Source organism: Perca fluviatilis, chromosome 1 (assembly GCF_010015445.1).
Source record: "Perca fluviatilis chromosome 1, GENO_Pfluv_1.0, whole genome shotgun sequence".
In the NCBI taxonomy this organism is placed as follows: domain Eukaryota; kingdom Metazoa; phylum Chordata; class Actinopteri; order Perciformes; family Percidae; genus Perca; species Perca fluviatilis.
The window spans coordinates 23,532,119-23,556,561 of NC_053112.1; the positions used below are offsets into that span (position 1 = coordinate 23,532,119).

The window sequence follows — 24,443 nt, forward strand, 5'->3', positions numbered from 1 at the left end:
ATTTTATTTCTTATTTCTATTTGTTCTTATAATATCTCTATATATTTCTACTCGAGAATGGACCATATGTAATGAACCGAATATCCAAAGTATTTTGATTGATTGATTGCTAAATAAATAGTTGCCTCCCACATCTGGTAGTTTGTGGTGCTATTGAATTGTACTGCATAATACTAAAATATCTTTCTAATATTTAACCTACCCTCATTAATATAAATGGGTTATGTAATCATAATTTTTTTTTCTTATTAATACAGCGCAATAATCAGCACCACGTGAATGAGTTCAATGATCCTACCGGAACCTTTTACAGTGGTGCTGTGGTGTTAAGCCGACCGATTGAAAACCGTCGGACAACAACCAAAGGGCAAACTTGTTCAACCCATTGACATATACTGTCTATGGTTCAACCTGTATGATGTTGTAGCTAAAACCATCGATTATTTGTATTTAATCACCGACGATGTGGGTTGCCAGGCGATTTCTGTCGTCGGTCGCTCAGAGAAGTAAGTTTTGTCCTTTATTCGCGTTTGCAAAACATTACATTTGAATTCGCAGCCTAGCAATGGTAACGTAAAGCTAACTTAGCTAGTTTATATTGCTACCTTACCATAAACTGTTAGCTACAGTTAACGTTATGTTCGTATTTGTTTGTAGTTGTATCTGTTTTAGACAGTTTTAACAGCCTTTGAGTCTGACGTCTTTTTGACACGTTCACAGCAAGTGACACGAGGGCTCCCTCGCGTGTTGTGGAGAGTCCAACTTGGCTGGATTGACCCGTCAGCTCCCTCTTTTATTTCTTCTGCAGGTCAGTATGCAGGACAGTCTGGCTTATTCCGTCGCCCTCAGCACGGCTGCCTCCCTGAGCTGGAGCTGCGGTATCTCCAGTGCACATGTTGCTGGCGGAGCCGGGTTCCCGTGGCAGGCTTTGAGACCCTGAACGCCACCATCTCCTCCACGTCTGAGCCCTGCAAAGAGGACAACAGATCCCTGGATGCCTGCTACACCTCCGAGCAACGAGACGCCATCCTCCAGCTGCTCAACACCGCTACGCCGTCGGAGATGGCAGGCGTCAAGCTCCTGAGAGGCCGCAAGTCGCTCAACATTGTTGAATACAGGACTAAAAACGGACCCTTTAAAACTCTGGAGAGTGTGGTGAATGTACCGCTGCTGAAGCACAAAAGTGCCGTAATAGTGTTCAATTCCATCCTCAACCCGGTTAAGAAAGAGCGGAAAGTGAGGATTCAGTTGGCAAAGTTTATCAGGCCAGAGGTTGACAGGTCCTGGTTGGAGGTGAGGTCCTTGTACATTTTCAAACACCTGCCGTTATCTTTATGAGGTAAATGCTTATTGTAGCGCCCGAGTTGTAAACATGAACTTAACTCTTGTGTTGACTTCGGGTCACATTGACCCATATCAATTATTTTACACTGGGGGTTTTGGTCTGCCTGAGAAGCCGAAAGGGGGACTTTTACAATTTAATATTGCGCTTCTATAAAGTAGTATGACTTGTGAGATACAGATAAAAAAAAACTGGTAATTCGATGCAGCAGAGATATCCTGATTTACAGTCCCTAGTATCGTTGGTAGATGTTAAGGTCCAAACATTTCCCACAACTAATAGCATATTTTGTTCTACCCTCCTACCCTGTAAAAACACCATTGCCTTTAAAACTCCACACCCCGTTTGTAATGCTGGTTTTGTGTTAAAATATTTTGTCCCCAGGCCAAGAATACTCAACTAATGAGTTCAGTTTCTTGACAAAGCTCTCCATGAACCATAGAAGATATTTTAAAACTGCTTTTTTGTTTGTTTCTTTGTGTAGCACTCACTGCGACTGATAAATTGACTATGTAAAATCTGTGTAGGGAAACAGACTGCTACCTGTCCATATTTCCTCTCATCTCATTTCTTTGGTCAAACAAATATAACAAGACAAGGCAGGATAATTCACTGTGACCATGACCAGTCATGATTCTGTATTTGTTTACGCAGGATGCAACTAGCATTGTGTCACTAATATGTGGAACTAATAAAATCGCCTGGGCTCATGTGGACCGTGGGATGACAGTACTGGATTGGCAACAGGTGGAATGTCCAAATTTCTTGAGGGGAACATACATGGCTTCTGCTTACTTGAATGATGTGAGTATAAATGCCAGAGTCCATGGTATTACTGAAATTGTACACAGTGACTAGTTAAATGAGTTTTCATAGAGAAACTATGTAACACCTGTTGTCCATTTGTTTGAACTTTTATTAGCAACTGGGTGGAACTCACGGTATTGAATAGAAGCCCATTTACAACTGCACAATTTGTAATTTTTCTGTCATTAGGTTTCCACTGTTCTGGCACTCCTCCCATCAGCTGACTTCTACATAATAGAGAAATCGTCCATCTCCGTACAGAATACGGCTCTGTTCCCTGTCATGGCCCACATGAGGACTGTGGAGGCCATGCTGTTCGCTCTGCTTGAGCCAAGAAACTCATCGCCTGAGTCCAACATTCCTCCAAGGTGTGGAAGAAGCGATTTCATACCAATGACTTTTCAACTATGAAAGGGACCAAAATACTGTACAAACACATTTATTTTAAAATGTGCTTGGCCTTTGATATTATTTTTTTGTGTCGCAACTATTTGAAGTTGGTGACGATTCATGAAATGACGTTCCCTCCTTCATTTCTTCCTTCGCAGAGTTTTGAACATGATGCGTACTGCTGTGGGACGTCACTTTGGACTCATGGTGGGCGAGTCGCGGACCAGTGGAGCACAGACGGTGCGACAGCTGATGACCGAGTCGGTGACACAGAAGCTTCCCAGGATAAACTTCCCCCCAGAGCTGCTGGTAAAGTACAGGAATTCTTTCCAGATGGGCAGCAGAAGAGGAGGAGAGGAACTATGTGATGCTCTGCTTCAGGCTGTTGCTTTTTACGAGCTGCTCAGCGAATCTTCCAGTTAACCACTACATGTGGCCGATCTGATGCCTGAACCGTGCACTACATCCACCAAAACAAACCTGAGTGGCATTCTGCCTTTTACCAAACATTTACCTCTTGAACAGATATGATGGTGGGTGATGGTACATTAAGTATTTAATTTTCTTGCTGTTACATAAAACACTCTTAATACCGTTTATTTTTTTTTTTTTGGTGGGGGGTTGCTGAGAGCACGAGGGTTGCTGAGAGCACGAGGGTTGCTGAGAGCACGAGGGTTGCGCAGTGTTATTGCTGCTATTGATCTAGTTCGATTTGGACACTTGCATAAAATAAATGTTTGCCATCTTCCTGCTGGCTGAGGTTTTCAACTACTGTTGGTTTGTAATATAAATGTTTTATGGATTATGCAATAACTCAGTATTTTTTATTTTTCTTTCCTTAACAAGAATGAAAAACACTGCACTGGTCTCATCCCCACATCCATACCTGAGCAATCAAAGTGTTTTACATTCTTAAAAAAATAATTTACAAAAATAAAACCATTTTTATTTACTTTTCATGGTATAAAAAATGATTTCTCATCTCAACAGCATTAAATTCATTTGACAGTATTCAGGTAAAATGATTGCAGTAAAGTAAATACTGACTGGAGGAAAGTGAGGTAGTATGAGGTTGTCTATGAGAAATCTTCTGCCAGGAGTTGAATGGTTGACTTTGAGAGGCCCAGAGGTGTGCTGCTGAGGTAGTTCAAACCCCTAATGTGGGAACAAATCATTTGAAGTTTGTCTGCAAATATTGAGCGTTCTTGTGATGTTACAAGCATTTTATTCAACAATGATACAACTGTAAGACACGCTAAAATTAATTGGATCTAACAGTCCCATCAGGGTAGTCACACAGCCTATCCTGATGTGACTGGGTTTATCGTAATGGAGTTAAAACTATTGTTCTTTCATTAAAACAGTGCGATCATTCTAAATGACTCGCCATTTGTACTGATAGTTGGTCTCCTGAAATGAAAGTGAATTTAACCTAGAGCTGGGCAATGTATAGATATTATATCGATATCGTGACATGAGACTAGATATCGTCTTAGATTTTGGATATCGAAATATCGTAATATGGCATAAGTGTTGTCTTTTCCTGGTTTTAAAGGCTGCATCACAGACTGTTGTAACTGTTCTATTATTTGCCTTTACCCACTTAGTCATTATATCCACATTACTGATTATTTATCAAAAATCTCATTGTGTAAATATTTTGTGAAAGCACCAATAGTCAACACTACAATATCGTTGCTGTATCGATAGAGGTATTTGGTCAAAAATATCGTGATATTTGATTTTCTCCATATCGCCCAGCCCTAATTTAACCCTGTACTGTGTTTGGCTCACCTGGCTGGCTCCTCTTTCTGTTGCCGTGCTCTTTGAAAGCGACAGATGTAGCGGAGGACCGGCATGTAGTCGACGCTGACGGCTCGTCTGTTCCCCAGCAGGCTGAAGGATTTACTGCCAAGCACCCTCCTGCTCAGCTCGTACCTCCTTTTAGACACGCTGGAGGGACAGGCACCAGTATGGGGTGATGGAAAAACGAGACATTTTTGTTTTGTGCTTTGTAAACAAACAAAAAAACATACCAGTCAAAATGTGAGGAGGGGAGGGGGGCCTGATATAAGCTGAAGCTTCTGACCCTACCCTTTGGTTACGACCAATACATTAATTCATTCATTAATTTAACCGACTGAAATACTAGACACCAAACAATTTGAATCAGTATTCAGGAGTTGAGATGGAGAATAGGCTTACCTTGGTGCACACAGAGGTTGCAAACTAAAGCTGAGGCTCTGTTTTATGGAGGAGACGGGTAACGTTAGTCTCTCTGCCAGCCTCCCCCACCTTGCGTCTCCCAGTTCCTGTCGGTAGTTTTGGGCTTCAGTCCACGCCTCAGACACTCGCCAACAGCACCTGTGACACCCCAAGCCCTCAACAGCGGCCTGCATTTCCAACGGCCTCTCCTGGCTCCAAATCCTGTCCACTTCCCCCTCTTCGCTCATCACGTCCAATAAGCCATCCTTTATCTCAGCTCCTGTCCAGACAAAGGCCTCAGGTCGGCATGAGCCTGAACCAAGCGGTGCTGCAGCAGCTGGCATTGTGGAATCAAGGCAAGACATGAGGTCAAAGAAGTCGCTCAAGGCATCCAAACAGTTTGTTACGACTTTGGCTGCATTTTCTTCAGTCTTGTGTCTTAAACTAGGGACTCTCAAATGAGCCCTTTTTGACGAGAATGATGCGTTTTGTGTCAAACTGCAAGATGTGTCAAACACTGTTGCGATAGATTTCCTTCTGCTAAGCCTGGAGATATTCCTAACAGATTTGCTGTTGGTGGCTGAAGCCTTTCCGCTGACATATCCATCCAGCTGCGTGATGTGAAGATCAATATCAGAGGGTGCCAGCTCCTTCTGCAGCCCACAAGTCCCTTTGGCCTCGATGGGTAGGAGAAGCTCCAGGTTGGAGTACAGAAGAGGAACACCTCCTCTCCAGCTCTCAGCTAGGAGCCGCAGGAACTTGTCCATGTCTATTTCAGACCAATACTGACACTGAAAATGTTAACAGATGGAGTAAATTGTCTGTGATACAAAGCGTATGAGGTTCATATACAGTAGGCGAAGATAGCAATACTTGCCTTTAGAAGGTTTAACAGTTGGTTTTGGGTCACAGGGTGGAGACCCAGCATGCTAGCAGCGCAGCATGGGTCACAATGAGGAAGTTGGGAGTCTACATGTTCTCCTCTTTCAGTAAGACCCGAGTCTAGACAAGATAAGATAGAATAGAAAGGACCTTTATTTATCCCGAGGGGAACTGCTGTGCAGCAGTTGCAATACATATTAGGGAGGAGTGCAAATATTGAGAAAATTCCTGCAAATCTGCACCGGTGTTTTTGGAAACAAAATGTTGGTCTGTAAGGGGGCTTGATTGTGATTTATTTTAGAGAAACGCACGCTGTACACGAGTAGGCTCCTTCGGCGAGCCTCCACTCCGAGACGCCCGTCCTCCACCGCTGCACACCCAGAGCTGCAGCTGCAAGAGGCAACGTCTGACGTCCCCTCTGGACAGTCTGTGGAGGCTGCTAACATCGTCCAACTCCAGTCGCACGTTCTCAGCCAAGCCCACCAGCTGCAGGTAGCTACAGACGTTCACCTTGGAATAGATAGGGTAAGTTTACGACTAATGATTCTTCAAAAAGTACACCGAACAGCCATCAGAGGACGTTTTTTTTTTTGTCACAAACATACAAGAAAAGTGTGAGCCACTTTAGGAAACGTGCATTTCATACTGAAGTTGTACAAGAGTGTAGACCTAAAAATCTGACTTACCGCTGATGGGGTTCTGAAAATGATTTCCTCCAAGCTGTGGTTGAATCTCTCTTTGAATGAGGGATCTAAGGAAGACATTTATTTTGCATCACAGCTTGTCCTCCAATCTTTTCTAAAATTACACAGTGTGTGCATTTACCATTGGTGGTCAGAATGACTGGTCTCTTTGTGGTGGTCATGAAAGTCTTGATGGCTGCGAGGAAACCAACATCATCATCAAATATGACATCAACCTGTAGGAGCAGACAGATGCAAAAGGATCAAACCAAACATGGTTCATGTGCGGTCTCATATCCATTAAATGATATGTCTTACAGTGTAGGGTTGCCAGATGGTTTACCTCTTCAAACAGAATGAGTGATGTGGCTGTCTTTTTATCCTGTGGCACCGTTTGATCAGAGCCTGGGGATGGGTTGCCTGATTTCTCGCTTTCTGGATTTTCAGATGGCGACAGGCCACCTAAATGTAACAAATCAGTTTTGGCCTTCATTTTAAAGTAGTTGGCCAAAGTGACCATGGCTGGATTAACTTTTCCTTTGCGACTGGAGTGGCCAAACTTCTGTGCTGCTCTCTTTTTTGAGGTAGAGGGGACATTTTTGGGACGTGCTGTTTTTCCTGTTAAAGAAAAGAATATAAATGCCTGTAATATATGTTAATATGACATTGAGGACTCCTATCTACAGATATACATTTAAACAATATATAAACCTGTTACCATGAGTTATTATTATTATTTATTTATTTTTTACTTTTTCCTTAAACAATATCTGTTGCAAGCCTGTTTAAACAAGTAAGTTTGCAAGTAAGAGATTTTGTATAATTATTCGTAATTCAATGAGCGCCGTGTCTTCGTCATCTATGTGTATAGGGCTGGGTGATATAGAGTAAATCAGATACCACAATATTCTTGATCAAATACCTCTATCGATACTGTGGCGATATTCTAGGGTTGAAAATTGGTGCTTTAACAAAATATCTTCACACTTAGATTTTAAATAAACAATCATCAGTAATGTGGACATAATGTCTAAGTGGGGAAAAGGCAAATAATAGAACAGCTAGAACAGTCTGGTAAGTTCAGAAAAGTACATCACTTTACTGTAATGCAGCCTTTAAAACCAGGAAAAGACAACACTTATGTCATATTACGATATCCAAAATCTAAGACGATATCTAGTCTCATATCACGATATCGATATAATATCGATATATTGCCCAACTCTAATGTCGTACCAGGTAAAGTCTCAGATTTGGGAGTGCAGCTGTTGATGTTGTAGTTGTTGAAGTAAGCTGGTTTCAGTGGGTCCTTCCCCGGCATCTCCACTAGGTGGGACTGGGTAGCTTCCTTCAGCTGGGACAGAACATGGCGCCCACTGCGCTGTGAGGAGCAGTTCACTTCAAATACCTTTGATTGTAAAGGAAAACAACCATTAAAAAGGATAATTCCTTTTATTTAACTTTAAATAAGACATCATTTCAGTGAGCTACAGAGCAGTGTATTTAAAGACATTGCTATGAATGCAGATTATCAGCCTTTGGCTGCATGGATTCCATATAGGTCCAGCTTGATTCCAACCTTGAAGCCAAGCTCCTGAGCGCAGGCATACACGGAAGCGGTCTTGCCCACACCTGGAGGTCCTGTGATCAGCATGGCGTTGCAAAGCGGCTCCTCTCTGTGGTCCTCGGCCCCAGCCTCACCCTGGAAGTCTCCACAGTCCCATGATTCTGCACAGGAGGACAGTCATGATGACTTTTCTAACCGAAAACCCCCACACATGGAAAAATCTGCGAAATCCTGAGTCATTAAAAGGCATGTGCATACTCAAAAATAAGCAGGCTTGTGGTCATGGTTCAGTTAGAAACCACATAAAAAAATTTGACCCTGAGCTGTGATATAAGAGAATGACAAATGCCAGCTCATACCGCTGCTGTTTTCTTCTCGTTTGCTCTCCTCCATTTTTCTCCTCTCGTAACAGTCGGCCCTTAGTTTCCATTTCTTCAACCAACTGAACACCAGAGAAAAAAAAACATTCAAAGACTATTTTCACACCGTCCCCACTCAAGTCCAATATATCAGTTAAAGGGTGATGGAGCTAATTATATTAAACTAACCTTTGCAGTTTATTCACAGCGGCAGGGTTGCCAATGACTTCACTTGAATGCTGAGGACTGTATTTGTCTGTCCAGAGAACATCCTCTAAACTGGAATCTAGACAAAATAAATTGACAAAAGTTAATTTCCTGCAATGTAAAGGACATAAAACATGTCATAAAACAATTATCATATGACAAGTTTACCTCTTTGGTGGATGTTAGAGGTTTTGAGGGACTGGCTGTAAGATTCTGTGTGATTTATCAATCCAGAGTCCACAGGCTCACAGCGGTTTGCCAGGCCTGCTGGGCTCCCACTTTGCTGCCTCAGTCTGTGAGTACGACTTAGCTTGTTGCTCCTGCCCTGCGTCTTGACAGGACTTTCCTGGACACCCTGTGCTGACAGGAGACAGTGGCCCATACCAACAGCACCCTCTGCAGCGAGACTGGACCTCAGACGTTTGGGCACCCTCTCAGAGCTTTCATTCCCCCATTTTCTCTTCTCTTTTAAGTGGTTCTGTAGGGAGCTTAGCTGTTCTGCTTTGGAAAGGAGAAAGAGGCATAAATGGTCATGGCAGCACAAGTTCAGATGGCTGACAAGTTTGGATGGCTATATAAACCGTCAACCTGCTTTATGAATGAATGAATACATCAATGGATTGAATGCACGCTCAGAATAACAGGGACTGCTGCTCAATCTAACCTGTGGATCCAAAATCCTGCAGCCTTTCACCCACTTTCTTCTGCAAAGTGCTGAACACTGTTCGGACTGGAAATGCTTGGTTGGATGTTTGGATTTCTTCCAGACAGCTGTGCAGAGCTGAGGGTGACAGCTGTCCTCTCCTATGCCTCTTTCTCTCTGCCAGGTGAGTAAGTGTTGATAAACGCTGATGACTTTTCACCAGCTGCACATCTTCAGTCTGAGGAGGGAGCACTGATTCCTGCAGCTTCTCTACAGGCTGACCCAGCCTCCTCCCGTCACTGCTCCGTTTACTCTTACTGCGCTGTGATGTGTGTAGGAAAACGGGCGCAATTGTAATGCCTTTTGCGCAAAAACTCTCCCTCTCCTCCAGAAGTGGTGTTGGGGTCGACACGTCTGCAGCGACATATCTGTATTTCGCTGCCAGCGAGGCTGATGCTCTTTCTGGAGGTGTTTCATCATCGACTCTCGACTCTGACAACTCCAACGTTATCACCTCGGCGGCTCGCGGCTGCTCTTTGCTCGGGCACGAATCATCTTTACATTTCTTGTTCCGCCTGAGTTTGTTCCGCATAGTAAATTAGTAAACTACTTCTGCTCTTAACGGTTGGCGTTGAATCGTAAACGTCTCAACCGCTATGGAATGACGTTTAAAACGTGCGCGAGTCGCGAGAAGGTTGGGTCAAAGCCAGTCTACGGAAAGCCATTCCACTCCCTATTCAGCCCCATTGTACCGAATTTGGTTGCAGTTCCACCAGAGTTCCACTGGGGGTGATCGCGGTCCAGTGCAAAATGAATGGGACTCTATGGAGCTAGACGGCTAAATGTGGCTCTTTCGCCTGATTGTCGTTGAGAAACCTCAGATTTGATTGTAGTTTTTGCAAGTTCAACATGGGTTATAGGTCGAAATTTGAATGAACGAGTACTTATGTCCTTTTGATTTCTTACAGGGTGAATCGTTGTAGCCCATAACACGCTAGCATTCTGCTAATGAATGCTGATTTGTCAGTGAAGGTCTGATTACGATCGGAGATCCCGCTTGACGGCATCCGAAGCAGAGCCAGAATGTCAGAGTGAATATTTCTGCGTAGTCTTTAAAACATTAGCAAACCTGTCTTTCTCTATCACTCTGGCACGTGTCTTAGAAGTTCTTTGGTGTAGTCCTATGGGTTTAGTAGTAGTAGTAGTAGCCAAAGATCGTGTATAGACAAATCCCACACAGGCTCTCGTACGACGTAGCTACAGTTTAGCAGGTGAACAGAACTGATTCCAATGTTATGAAGTCGTTAAAGCTTCACGTCACACAAGCCTAAACCTTGTTATTAAATGGCGAGGTTATTATAAACAAATATAACTTTAATGGTCACGGAGGACACATTTTCCTCTAAAATCATAACTCCCACCACTCATTTTTTCCCCCCTCATCCAGAATTAAATCCAGAGTGGTAACTCTTGCTGTTGTCACCAGCTTTTGTTTCTCTTTCTTGGTCGTGTGTTTTTCCTTTTCCTTTTTTTTCAAAAAGAAAAAGCAATTTAGTAATTCCTATTTAGTGTTGCCTTGTGTGAACATTCATAAAAACTGTTCTGATTTTGAAAGCTCATTAGGACTGGTATACATTTGTTGTAGAAGCTATTGTACGTTTACGGTCAGTTTTGTTTTTGCACTGTATGTTGAGGCCATGTCTAAAGACTATTTTCTGTCATGACAGACAGTAAAAGTTATGACTCTGAATCTGACCTCAGCCACAGTGATGTGCCGCATGAAATCTCAGCAAAATTAAATTTAGTGAACATTTATGAAATTGTTTTTAAATTGTTTCACCGATGATTCTTTACTTTGAAACAGTTGACAAAATAGTCTTAACTTTAGGTTCACTTGTTCTTGAGTGTGATCAAACTCTCAATCTGGTGAGGACCGTATGATGCTGTCAAAAGATTTAGAAAAAGTGAGGAAGTGAATTTTTTTTGCTGTCAAACAAGGCCTATAATACAAAAGAACATGCAGCTTGAACTTAGTATAACATTGTTTTTCAGTAACATAACGGTTTCTTCTTAAAGAAATGGTCAGCAGTATCTAACTTTCTGCTGCATGAATTTGTATATATATTTCATAAACCAAGGTTTTAACCTGAAGGGAAATGGTATTATTCAGACTGAATTAGGATACAACTGATATGGCTAGGCAGAGACCCTGATGGAGACAGATGGCTAGTGTCCAAAATTGCTTAAACATTACAGCCATGAATAAGGTCAAATGTATTTTATTTCTTTAAATATAAAAATCCCCCTAGCCAGAGTGTACAGATCACAATTTTTTTACAGGGTGTTTTAACAATGATAGTGAATAGGTCTCCCATTTCCCAGATGAATACAGGAACCTTCCATGAATAATGGAGGGAGGAAAAATATATTGTTGGTTGGCCACAAGGGAAGTCTGATGAAACTGAGTGGTGATGATTACCAATTAATGTGCACACTACAAAACAACTAGTGCTGCTTTTTTTTCCTCTCTTCAAAACTCATTATGGAATGAACAAAAGAAAAGATGCTAAATAATATACAGAACTAAGACTGATGAAAATATCCGCCTTTGGCATAAATTGCACCTAACAGGACAGAAAACTGACATATTGCTTTGAGAGAAGAACTACAATCTGTTAATTATTGGATTCAGAAAAGGGCACATCTAAACATTTGACGTGAGTACATGGAAACACATTTTCTGTCAATAGCTACTGACACGCAGAACCCATCTTCAAACACGTTTAACATTGTGATTGCAACATGTTCAAATCTCAAAGTTGAAAAACTACAGGTCATCAGAAAACTTGACTTCTATATCTTGAATGCTATGCACTCTGCACGAAACATGGGGCGATGTGCTGCTGGTTGTTTCAGTAAATCTTCGGGGGAAAAAAGTTGATTTCCCTGGCTTTCCTTGAGCTTTATCAATGCAGGCCAACAGGCTTAGGGGTGATGAAGTACATGCAGGAGTTTTAGCATGGACCCAAATCAGAATTTATTCTCTTGTTCAGGAATCAAAGCTTATGGTACATCACTATCGTCATGGCAACCTACCAGCAAAACCCACAATTCATTTGGGGGGCCTAACACAAGCCTTACAGGCTTTATATACTCTAGACATTGATGCCAATAGTGTAGATTTTTACTGTTACTGTATGACCCTTCAAATTAAATGTCATTCACAACAGTGAAAATAAACCCACTAACATTTCTCCACTGACAGTAAAGAAGCTGCATTTAACAATTAGCGCAGCCTGAATTGAAAAAAAAAAAAAAAAAAAAAAAGACAATTTCAAGGTAACATTTCTAAATACAAACACCAAGTGCTAAAATAATCAGCTAAAAGGATAAGCTGTCAACAAGGTTATTGTGTATGTGTACAAATAATCAAGAGTGACAATGTTACCTGTACATTTTGAACTGTAGTCTTCATACAGTTGTCTATAACATGGACATACCACAGGTAGTCGTGCCACATCAAAAGACAAGTTTGTTCACTCTCTCACCCAAACACTTCAGCGGCTCCTACAAAATGCATATTTAGTAGGTTCAACTTACATCACCCAGTCCTCAAATTCCTGGTTTGTGTAGATGTGGGTGATTCACTTTTATATTGTTCATATTTGGTTCAGTTCTCAAGTTCCAAAAACTTGTTTACCTTGTATGCTGGTCTGCTTCAGGTCAGATTCTGCACAGACCAGTTCTCCCACCTATCTAAGCACCAAAGGGTTGGTAATGTTCATTGAAGAAGAAAACAAAACACAACAGTCGTTGTTCCATCCATCTGTCCATCCATCCGTCCATCCATCCTACATCAGTCTGTTAGTGCGCTTTTTGTCCTCTTGCCCTGTTTCCCTCCGGTGGAGGTGACGGCATTGCCATTGCAGGCGCCTGCTGATACCACAGTCTGGTCCTGCTGCTCCTCCTCGGTGTCTGGAAGCTCTTCTTGGATCTGTCGCAGACGGGCCATGGCGCGGTCAATGGTGGCTGTGCTCACCAGGTTGAAGTCGTGCATGCTGACCAGATGCAGGAGGAAGTTGCGGCAGAGGTTGCGGCGGATGATATGAGCACCAGTGTTCTCAGCGAACAGCATGATGGCCTGATTCATCTGGTTGTCTGCTATGAATCTGCAGGGGGAAATGGAGAAGAGCTTTGTTCCTAGTGTTTCAATAGACCGATGGGACAAGAGTAGCTGTAACTACAATACAACAAATATAGGTGACTAAACTGATGCCACAGCTCCAACAGGTATACTTTACATGTGAGGGATTACAAGTGAATCTAAGTGCTTTGGATTTGGTTTCAATCTGTAGCAACCTTCCGGTTTGACACTGTAATTTCTGGTTTTCTACAGCAACAAAATTCTCTTCAGAGCTTAGGCAAGTTAACCATCAAAAATAAAAACTGCATAAATAAGCACATTACCCAACTCTTATATTGTTGTATTATAATAATAATAATAATAATCTCAGCTCCATGAATACTGTATGAGGATGGAGCAATGTCTACCATATACAACATACCCATACTTCATGACGTGCAGGTTCCACAGCTTCATCACTTCCTTTTCTCCCTCATTGACATCTGTGAACTCATCCAGTTGCTGTAAGTAAAAAAAATTAAAAGAAATTTAAAAAAAATAAATAAAAAGAAATGATGTATGATACAATTAAAGTGATGGAATATCTTGGCACCATGGCCCCTAACGCTAACGTATGTCATGTTTAAAACCTTTGCTGTGATGTCAGCAAATACGCCAATACCTGTGATCAGATTGTAATGAAGTTTGGTCTTGAAAGCAACGGAACAACTAGGAGTGCACCGATCTGATATTAAGATTGGATATCGGCCCGATATTGACAAAACAGCTGGATCGAAAAAAAATGTACAGATCCACAGGCTTTTTTAATTTAAAAATTTTATTTCTCCGTTCGTACAGCAGCGTGGGTCGCATGCTGGAAGAGTATTCACCATTTTGTTTCTACTGCTACATTTTATTTATTTAAAATTTATTTTAAGAAGTTTGATTACATTCTATTTTTGATTTTGAATGCACAATTGTTTTTTTAAATAAAGAATTCAATACATTACATCTGTTATTTTGTCTTAGTTAGGAAAGTAATGTTTAGTTAGGAAAGTCTGGTGCCTTCAGTCTCTTCCACATGGTGGAATGAAAGTATAAGGTGGAAGGTATACAGTTTATTATTAATTCAACAACAGTATCGGATATCGACAGATACACAAAATCCAGGTATCGGGACAGAAAAAGTCGGATCGGTGCATCCCTAGGAACAACTTTAATGATGATCAATTCATTTTAGGCATTTCCTGTTGGCCCTTATGTGACATTACTGTAATATTGATAGAGACTACAGCAAGTAATGTTAGCAGGTTCTGGAAATCAATACTGAAGGGATACAAATGTTGTGTAAGAGCAAGCTGAAGAAGTGTTTTGTGTTGGCAATTATTTTTGCTCCGAGCACCTCCAAGTTATTTATGGCGTGCAGGGTTGATCAGACACCAACATCAGAATTCCAAAGCTTCATTTTCACCTCCCCTTCAATATTTTATTATTTGGGCACCTCAGAAACACTATTCCTACCACATTCTATTTAAAGGGGCGCTATGCAGTTTTGGCCATTTCTTTGCAGGTTTCTCTATAGAGCTCCCCCTACAGCGTCGGAATAGATATTTGGCAGCTCCTACGTTTACTTGCGTCTGACTCTTCGCTTGGTCAGTCTGCCGTTTCCCCTTTCTCTGTTCCTCCGACAATGCTTTCCTAGCTTTCGGTTTCTTTTTTGCCGGCTCAGCCATGGCGATAGCGTGAAAAACTCCATCGCTATCTTGTTCTTGCTATCCGGTTCCTGAGTGGGCGTGTGCGTGCAGTGCCGTGAAGCAATTCGTTCCATCGCGAGACCTGATATCATGCGATATTTCCTGATGCTGAGGCCGGTGGCTTGCCGGCCGAAAGTTGCAAGGGTTGGTTTTCCGCTCACAGGCGCTAGTGGGAAGTGAGTCAACCACCATTCAACCCGAAAAAAGTCATATAACCAGTCCAAAAAAAACTGCATAGTTCCCCTTTAAAAGAGTGATTGTAATAGTTTACTGGCCTCAGTCAAGGTTACTAAACATTTTTCCTTTGATGGATTTCATTACTGGGCTCTTGCTACTTGCATTAGTGAAGTAAACCTACTTGTGTTCAGTTTTTATTGATTTCAGTCTGAATCAATGATAACTGATAACCAACTACACAAGATGCAGTTTTCCAGTCATAGTGCTGTGCTTTCAGCCAATCAAGTATCTCTGCAGAGCATTATGATTTAAGCTAAAGTGTACATTGTGTTACAAGTTAACAGTCAAACCAATGAAACTGATGAGATGTTTCTTTGCATACCGACAGGATGTAAAGTAGACTCTTATGTTCTCCTTAAAATGAAACACACTTGTGGCCGGGTTAGCTCAGTTGGTAGAGCGGGCGCACATACGTAGAGGTTTATTCCTCGACGCAGAAGGTCCAGGGTTCGAGTCCAACCTGTGACGGTTTCCTGCATGTCTCTCCCCTCTCTCTCCCCTTTCATATCTCAGCTGTCCTATCCATTAAAAAGGCACAGAAATGCCCAAAAAAAAAAAAAAAATCTTAAAAAAAAAATTAATAAAAAACCATAATGAAACACACTTCAACAACATCATAAACCAGGTCAGTCATTACCACAGACTTTAAAGGTGCAGTAGGTAAGACTTATAAAACTAACTTTGTCACATTTGCTGAAACTGACCCTATGCTTGAATAGAACTAAATTAGGCAGGTAATTTAAAAAAAAAAAAGAAATCTGGCTCCTCCTAGTGCAATTTGCAAAAATCCCCGTAGGAGACAGTTTGGGCTTCATGGTAAAAGGGGGAAGGACTGAGAAGTTGTCAATGTTCAAATTTTTTGGCTAAGTCCTGGATCTTCGCAATCCTACCTACAGCACCTTTAATCAATCAATGCCTCTCAAGTCAGCCAAGGTGAGATTCTCTGGACGCTTCAGTTAGTGGGAGTAACTTAAGAAATGTACCTTTATGGGTGTCTCCATAAGTGGTTTCACAACTTTTATTCAACAGTGAAGTCAGACACAATGAGTAATGGGCTCCTCACCGTGGCAGTCTTCTCTCTGAGCCACTCTGGATCTCTCTCGTCCTCGCTGTCCTCCTCCATCTCCTGGGGCCGCAGGGGCATGCAGCTGTCACTGTGGAAGTAGAGGCGGTTGTGTCCGCTGACATAGGTCCTCTGCTGCTCCAACTCTCCGTCCTCAGACTCCAGGAACTCTGACAGACTTGGTTTGGTTCTCTTGGGCCTAGTAGAATGGAGGAGAGAAAGCAAATACACTATGAACGCTGGAATTTTAGATCTTTCATATTCATTTTTTTTCTTCTTTTTTTAAAGATATTACCACGTCAGAAATGTAACCTTAATTATATTTTAACCAGGACCATGAGTATTTGGATACATTTAATTAACATTTAAATAAGTATCAGATCGGACTCCGTATAGGCAACAGGATTGGGATTGATTGGGTGCTAGTGCACCTATATCAAAAGTTCACATCTTTAATTTTCACCACACGTTTTTACTTTTCAATTACCACACCAGTATAAGAAACCTGCCGACTGAAAAGAGCTGATCTTTTTAGGTTCACCTTCTTGCCAAGTGCCACAAACTGCTCTTGGTCTAAACCGGTTTTAAGTCCACTCACTGCTCATGACCAGTTCATTAAAGTCAATTCATTGATTACCAATTCATCACCAAACCAAATTAAATTGAAAATAAGTAATTACATTGTCTGGCATGCTTTGAAAATGAAAACTGCTTTTGAACAAAGGTCACAGGTTTACCTGCAAACCAATATGTGAGTGACGGCAGTCCTCTTAACTGGGCCATTGCGGCTGAAAGCAAAGCCGGGTTGGCTGTGGATGTCCTGAGGGTTGCCAACGTACGAGCCGTCATAGCACTCATTGATGGACACGTCTATCCTTGCTCCTTTGGGGTGAGGCTGCAGATTATGGAGAAAAAAAAAAAAAAAAAAAAAAAAAAAAAAAAAAAAAAAAAAAAGAGAAAGAATAAACATCAGTGAAATTTTACAAGAAAATTTGCCCAATACTGTGATCAAGGGGAACCTGGAACTCACGGTCAAGGTTAGAAGTGAGATTTCTTAAAGGGAAAGCCACATTATTCTTTGGAGGGCTGGGCCATATGGCCAAAATCTTTGTAAGAGAACACAAACCATTGTCCAAATGATGTAAATATAATCCATAACGCAGTTTGGCTGCTGTTTCTTCAACATCGTGAGAGAACCAAAATATACGATTGTTATCACGATATATAGTCCTATAATGCCGCAGCCCTACTTTGTTTCTCTGTCTCAGACACTTTTATCCAGAGGGTTCTCTACGAACGCTAGGAGTTCTGTAAGAGAGGGTAGAGGGGGAAAGAGAAAAGGTGAAGAATGAGCAACTACTGTAGCTGCTTAAAAAAGTAGGTATACCAGTTTTCCAGGTACATTTTTCCTCTCAGTTCGCCGAACTAGCAAAACAGTGTAAACACAGAATAGTGTCCCTCAGTGTGTGCAGTGACAATCTTCTGACACAAGAGTTGTTTAGGAGAGCATCAAAGAACTTTCAGAGTAAACTAGCCTTGCTTTTACCATTCATCCACCAAGCTGTCCATGTTTGTTACCAAGTTGTGACGTTTGAGATGTGGTTTTACATACACGCACCCAATGGAGACCAGAGCCCCACCCCCCCATAGTATCTTTGGCTATCCCAACTACACACTTATAACAAACACACTCCGTTCCTTACCACATAGTTGAAGATGAAGCGGGAGTGGGAGAGTTTGAGGTGTTTGAGCAGGCTGTAGAGTTTGCTGCAGTTCAGGGTACACCAGGGACAGTGAAGATCATCTCTCGCCTCGGTTTGCTGCCGCGTGTTATTGTTGTACAAGAACTGAACACGGACACATCACATTGGTTACAAGGTAAACTAGAGAAGGTAAACCTCCAGCAGATGTAAATGGATGATTCTATTCTAGTATAACATAAGAGTTACTGTCACATTTTGTTACATGAACCCTAAGGTTTGAGTGCCCAACAGGGTCAAGGTTTAAGCTATATTTATGAATCTTGTGGTAGTCTTGCTGGACAATTACAAACCATGGTCTCAAAACGTGACAGTAATTCCAAACACTTTTAAATGACTGCAAAAAAAAAAAAAAAAAGCCTTCTCACCAAAAGACTCTAGTAAATCAGTGTCCCAGGCTCAGTTGTGTTTCTTACTTTAGTGTGGTGTACCTGATAAAATATACGTAGCTTCTGCCGCGGCTCACACAGGACCTGCTCTTTCCTCGTCTGAATGTCTGTGCTGACTGACTCTTTCACTGCTGATGGGAACAGATGGACAGGTTATTTCTTGGTGAATCATCAAATCATGAATCTGACTTGATACATTCAAGATGTATTTGAGAAAATGTATAAAAAAAGAAAGAAAAAAAAGAAATTGCATAGTTCGCCCCATAATATCAAGACTTGAAATGACAAGCACACACATATCACTGTTGCTAAAGCCCCTTTCAGACATGGAACATGCAACATTGCTGGCTTACACAGGTCTCTTCTGTGCAAATATTCTATTATGGTTCTGTTCAAAAGATGACACGACCATTACAGGTAGGGCAGCAATGCTTGTGCTACATTTGTCTCCTTCCTCCTTACTACCACAACAGCTGAAATGAAGGGTTAATTTGCAAAAACAGATACATTTATTTTCCTAAATCATGTTTTTTTTCTTCTTTTAGGAATCCTGTGAAAATCAATCTAACTTGAGTTGGGTTGTTTTGATAGGATATGTCAAATTATTTTTAATTTTCATATATAATCAAAAATCTAACTGGTGTTGGATTATTTATTTTAAGAATGGCTTTTGTCTGTTTTTTGCAAATTTACTCTTCAAATGTAATAAGAGGAAGGGAAAACAGTGTGCTTATTTTGCAGTTGGATTGATGTTTTTCTGTGGCTTAAATACCATCATGCATCTTTGGTGCTGAATAGAGCCTCAACCCCACTTCTCCCTTGCCTAAGCAACCCTGTAGACACCCCAATATATCTTCTTATACATTTCTTCAATAATTAGAACATATAGAATGTGGCTGCCTATTTCACACAACCTGAACAGAGTTAAACATGACAATATTCTAGGTAATGACTGATGCAATTCCCATTTTCTCATATCAAGTATGCAAACATTTGCTTGATAACTCGAAGAAACACTCTTTCAAAAGAGTGACATGTTAAAGTTGCCAGTACATTCATGGAGTGAAGTGCATGTCTCAAAAGAATTCAACAGCTATGACTCATAGGGTGCCTTTTGCCAGATTTAGTTACAAATAGACCATCCCACACCAATATCACAGCGGGCGAAAAATCCAAAACTATGACCCATTCAACTTTGCTCAGAGAATCTGGCATGATATAAATAAATCATCTTCAGTTCTTTGCTTGGTGTCCTTCATGAAGAGGTTTGCAGCTATTTTATGAAGCAGAAGGTGGAATTGTTAACTATTAATGCCTCCTTCCATTATCTATGGATTTTTTTCTGCCTCCTGCTCTTAAAATGTAACATTAAATATAATTCAAGATGTAATAAAATTATTTTGCAAATACTGCCGTTTCCACACGAGAATATTGATAGAAACCCTCCCCATCACAGCGTATTTCTAATTCAGCCACATCTTAAAACAGTCAGCTACCCTGTGGTTTTTTTGTACTTACTCATGAGGGCAGCTCGGTGATTGCTGGTTCTAGTCTCCATGGGGCTGGAGCTGTCAGAGTTGCGTGTAGCAAGGGGCTTTGCCACGGGAGCAGTGGACTTTCCGCTAGCATCACCTGTCCAACGCAGCATAAACTGCAATGTGGGTCCCTGAGAAAATGTCTCAAATGGTGGCAGTCTCTGTGGGACAGCCAATAATGGTCAGTGATGTGGTGATGTGAAGAGGACAATCAAATCCTTAAGATATGAAAGGGAGAGCCGAAAAGGAGAAAACCCTTGCACGCTTCATGCCGACACATGTACAAATCCTCCCATACCTTTCCATCAAGAATGGTTTCCCACGTAGCCCGCTTCTTGCTGACAGGGCTGTCCTCCATCCCTTGCATGGACACCTCGTATTCCCCATCCAGCAGCTGCAATCTCCTGCAGAAAACAAGTGAAGAGCAGGGATTTTAAAAAGGTACAGTCAAAAGGAATGACAAAAGTGATATTAAAACTTAAAACCTTACCTATTCTTATCAAAGACAGTCATCTGTGCAACAAAGGTCTCTGTGGTCTCTCCCTCATCTCTATGGGATGAACTTCTCTTCTTTCTACTAGGAGTATCTGTTACATCTTTGCACACACACACACACACAAAAAAAAATAAGATTGAGAAAATTCCTATCCAACCAGCAACCGTTTTAGTTGCAGCCAGAATTATTTTATTATAAAGATATGCCCAGAGCAAGACTCCTTTCAACCAGCAGTGTACTGTGGCCCACTCCAGAGCTATTATAGTCTGCCTAGGCTGATCTCATAACAAAAGGCAGTTTTAAATCATTCCTCCCAATACAAACTGTACTACGGCAAAAACGGAGCACAAAAGGGTTCGACGTGGATTTCCTACCAATGTTCTCGTTGGCCTCTCCGTTGACCAGACCATTAGTATCCCTCCTCCCTGTGCGTGACACCCTGAACAGGAGCGAGTAGGACTTGACCATGTGGCTGTTGCTGGGCTCAAACTCGTTGCTGGAGACCAGTAAGGAGGGGTGGGAGCCAGGCTTGGTTTGGTTACTGTCTGGATTCAAAGGCACCTGCTTTTTACCTGTAGGCACTTGCTTTATCGGGCAGCTGACATCCTGAAAGAAAAATAACCAAACTTCATTAAGCAATGTGAAATGACTTGCTGCTAAAATGAGAGACTGCCTCAAAAATATTTTACTTTACCTTGCGTTTTTTATGGCAGACTTTGACAAGTAGCACCTCTAAGGACACAGAATTTTGTTCATTTTCTGAATTCTGAGATGGCTTTTCTGTATGGCAACAAAAAGAGTTCAGTGTAAATCACTTTGTTCATTTTTGATACACAACAAAATCCCAGATAACATTTAAGTGAAACACACACAATTTTAATTGGTATCTCTATGTGAGGCTGATGCTCTATTGGTAGACTTTAGAAAACGTTTCTGCATCACTCCTGAGGAAAAGTGTCCACTCCTTTTGTTACCATTATCAGCGTGTTTACATTTTTTTTAAAGCAAACTACTGATTCAATACAAATCTTTAGCATGCTAGCAGTTGATGACTGAAGTTGGGTGGTATCATGGCAACACAGCACTCACAAGAAGTGTGTTCACATGCACAGTAGTATCCTGCTTTTGAGGTTTATTCTGGTTTTGGTCTCATTTTGGATGTGTACATGGAACACAAAAAAACCTGTATACATAATTCTAATAGTATTCAGGTTCTGTGTGCAGTTGTGTCTTGACCTCTCACCCATTATATTCTGTACAGAGAATGATCAGAAACATGAATGAGGTGTTGCCATCAGGGTACAAAATCAGCACCATCCAGATGTTGGTAAACTTATGCAAGTGGCTGGTAGATATGCTTCACTCACCAGCCAAAAACACAATGGTAATCTATTGAGTGGCTGGTAAAGATTGAACATTCAATAGCCATTTGGCTGGTGGACAAAACAGTTAATTTTGCACCCTGGTTGCCATGCAACATTATTCCAGTTCACCATATGGTGTTTACATGGACCAGGATACTCCAAAGACCTGATGATAACCAGGATACTAGTATGCATGTAAATGCACTCAATGACAACTGGTTATTGGCCTGACGACAGCGAGAGCATGACTATAAGTTAAAAAACAAAAAACTTCTACTCAGCCAATTTCCGATGCATTTGTGAGTATTTCCCTTTAATCAAATATACTATACACAGGTGTTTGAGTAAAATTTTCTTACCATCCTTATGGAAGAACCCAGTGAAGGTTAATTGTAGATGTGAAGACAAACTGAAGAACCAACAGAAAAATGAACAGGTGAAATTGGGTCATCTCATGTGCTCCAACTATTAATATGAATGGTCATAAATTAGGTCAATACAATTTCTCTGGCAGATCAACTCTTGTAGAGCCTCGTTACCTTGAAGAATCCTGCTCTCCCTTCATCCTCTCAACTGTCTGCAACATATCATCCACTTTGAATGTTTTCCTGGGAGGAAGGATTAGTCACACAGGTTCAAACTTAATTCATTAATACTGTAACAGAACATCAATAAGATAATTATAAACATATCAGGTATGAATCAGCATTTTAAACTGTTGGTGCATCTTCATATATATTAAAAAGGAACTCTGTTTATATATCTTAACTGAAAACACATCATCAGATTTCACACCTTTTGGCATTTGTTCGGCCGTTTCTGTGAGACATGAAAGTGAGCGTCCTGTGCAAAAATACTGGCTGAAAAGGAAAAGAAAAGAATCAATCACTCATTTTAAGTAGGCTGACCAATCAATGCAATGACTTTAATTCACTTACTGCAATCAAATTCCTTGTGCGGAGGAATCTGTATATCTGAGTTGGTTCTGGAAATAGAAGAAAAGTGTTATTGTTATGTTTAGTTTGGACACTATCATACAGTTCCATCACATCAATACATTTTCTGGATAACTTTGCAAAGTTTAACCAGTTGTAGTTATACATGAGTATAACTACAAAAAGCTTTTTTTTGTTTTACAGCTTCTGGTTTGTGAGACCGAAGCCTTCATCAGTCTGCTGTCAATCACTTTCACTGTGTCAGCATCTAAGAATTTACTACATATTATTGCTAACACATGTCAAAAGAAGGGGTGTTAACAGGTGGTGGCTGATTAGGCAAAACACCCAACAACCAATGATAAACTGAACACGTATTAAACAATTGATGTGTTTTTATTGATTCCAGAATTGCCATCTAAAAGAGAAAAAAATTAGATTCGTTTAACTTTAGTTATAACAAACAACATCCGGAGCTCGCTAGAGTGCCAGATAAACTATGGAGGCCTGTCAACCAAAAGCAGTTATTGAAAACAAAATAAGTAACAGTGAAGTTAAGCGAGTTGCTAAATGTTTATGGAGTACATGGAAAAGTTCTTATCGTGTTACCAAACTAGAAAAGTTGCATGACAAAGTGACGAGTAGTGAAATCTCACTTTCAAAGGCCTGTAGGAACAGCTCATGGTCGGCCTGAATCTGCTCCATCTTCGGCTTCTTCACAGAGTTCATCATTGCTGATGAGGCGGGGTACACAGCGCCGTTAGCTTTGCAACTCGCCCCACTCATAATATGACCGGAGTTCTACGAGTGAAACAACGGCACATGCTAACACATAAATTATTACAGAACAAATGGTGGCAATACAACATGTTAGCTTAGCCAGTAGGCAAATACTAGCGTTAGCAGTAGAGCTAGCTAGCTCAGCTAAAAGCACAATGCTAACATGTTAGATAGCTTGGCATTTCATCGTAGTATCAATTCGTTTAGTCAGACTACGATTAACAAAAATCTTAAAATCGGCATGTCATAAATATTGTACATATATAAAAGCAACCCACCCTGGCCGATGGCATTAATTTGTTAGCCTCGCTGCCTCCAGCACAAGCCTGGCAGACTCAACAGCAGAGACCCATGAAGATGAAGACGAGGCGACGAGACGCTGGCTACTTTGCTAGCAATGCTAGCATGGTTACTAGAAAAAACAAACCTTCGTATGCCTGAGGTTCCCTTGCTTTCAGCTGTCACGAATATCGTTTGATATCGGAGCTGGTTGGAGTATTTCGGATTAAATTATTGATTATGTATCTGTAATTTATTGTCGGTGTTGTTTCCTTCAATTTGTACTGAACAACAGAGCAGTAGTCAGTTGTCAACCAATAGAAGACGGACTAAGAGAATCCAGTGCTGTGATTGGCTACTGACCTCCGGAGATGACATACAACCCGCTCTCGCTCTCTGCGATTTTGCGGGAAATCGAGTTTATCAGAATTATAATATGTTTATTAAATATAGCACCTTTTACAGAACAAAGTTAAAAAAAAGTGCTTCACAAGAGTAAAATTGGAAAATAAGACCAACGACAGTAAGAACAACAAGCAATAAAAATGAATGACATAAAATTAGAAATAAAAAATAAAAACCGAGAAAACACAATTTTTAAAAGCGTCAACAGAGACCACAGAACGTATGACGTTCCACAGTG

At 41.0% G+C, this 24,443-nt stretch overlaps 3 protein-coding genes across 7 annotated transcripts; 1 reads left to right on the forward strand and 2 right to left on the reverse strand.

Moving 5' to 3' along the window:
• The first annotated feature begins 317 nt into the window (after positions 1-317).
• tefm (transcription elongation factor, mitochondrial) lies at positions 318-3,918 on the forward strand. The gene is made up of 5 exons (XM_039807101.1): positions 318-506; positions 809-1,293; positions 1,997-2,146; positions 2,339-2,517; positions 2,698-3,918. Exons 1-5 carry the CDS (start codon positions 464-466, stop codon positions 2,960-2,962), a joined length of 1,122 nt encoding a protein of 373 aa, XP_039663035.1. The 5' UTR covers positions 318-463; the 3' UTR covers positions 2,963-3,918.
• atad5b (ATPase family AAA domain containing 5b) lies at positions 3,464-9,843 on the reverse strand. 3 transcript variants are annotated; one of them, XM_039807087.1, is made up of 14 exons: positions 9,107-9,843; positions 8,611-8,943; positions 8,425-8,521; positions 8,236-8,318; positions 7,889-8,037; positions 7,546-7,717; positions 6,628-6,927; positions 6,452-6,505; positions 6,313-6,377; positions 5,938-6,136; positions 5,622-5,746; positions 4,745-5,535; positions 4,334-4,492; positions 3,464-3,694 (listed from the first exon to the last, which is right to left on the reverse strand). In XM_039807087.1, exons 1-14 carry the CDS (start codon positions 9,675-9,677, stop codon positions 3,616-3,618), a joined length of 3,177 nt encoding a protein of 1,058 aa, XP_039663021.1. In that variant the 5' UTR covers positions 9,678-9,843; the 3' UTR covers positions 3,464-3,615. The 3 variants fall into 3 exon arrangements, with proteins under 3 accessions (XP_039663021.1, XP_039663011.1, XP_039663001.1); XM_039807077.1 differs by having other exon boundaries at positions 6,452-6,545; positions 6,653-6,927; positions 8,611-8,940; positions 9,107-9,840; XM_039807067.1 differs by having other exon boundaries at positions 6,452-6,545; positions 6,653-6,927; positions 9,107-9,840.
• A 1,505-nt stretch (positions 9,844-11,348) lies between these two features.
• Positions 11,349-24,132, reverse strand: suz12b (SUZ12 polycomb repressive complex 2 subunit b). Of its 3 annotated transcripts, none has more exons than XM_039803707.1 (17): positions 23,800-24,132; positions 23,398-23,542; positions 22,745-22,791; positions 22,602-22,666; positions 22,346-22,414; positions 22,166-22,215; positions 21,137-21,222; positions 20,817-21,048; positions 20,437-20,542; positions 20,245-20,350; positions 19,930-20,107; positions 18,454-18,539; positions 17,966-18,109; positions 17,000-17,157; positions 16,263-16,461; positions 13,651-13,730; positions 11,349-13,254 (listed from the first exon to the last, which is right to left on the reverse strand). In XM_039803707.1, exons 1-17 carry the CDS (start codon positions 23,812-23,814, stop codon positions 12,942-12,944), a joined length of 2,079 nt encoding a protein of 692 aa, XP_039659641.1. In that variant the 5' UTR covers positions 23,815-24,132; the 3' UTR covers positions 11,349-12,941. The 3 variants fall into 3 exon arrangements, with proteins under 3 accessions (XP_039659641.1, XP_039659651.1, XP_039659633.1); XM_039803717.1 differs by having other exon boundaries at positions 13,657-13,730; positions 18,454-18,542; XM_039803699.1 differs by having other exon boundaries at positions 18,454-18,542; positions 23,800-23,814.
• Between the last annotated feature and the right edge of the window lie 311 nt (positions 24,133-24,443).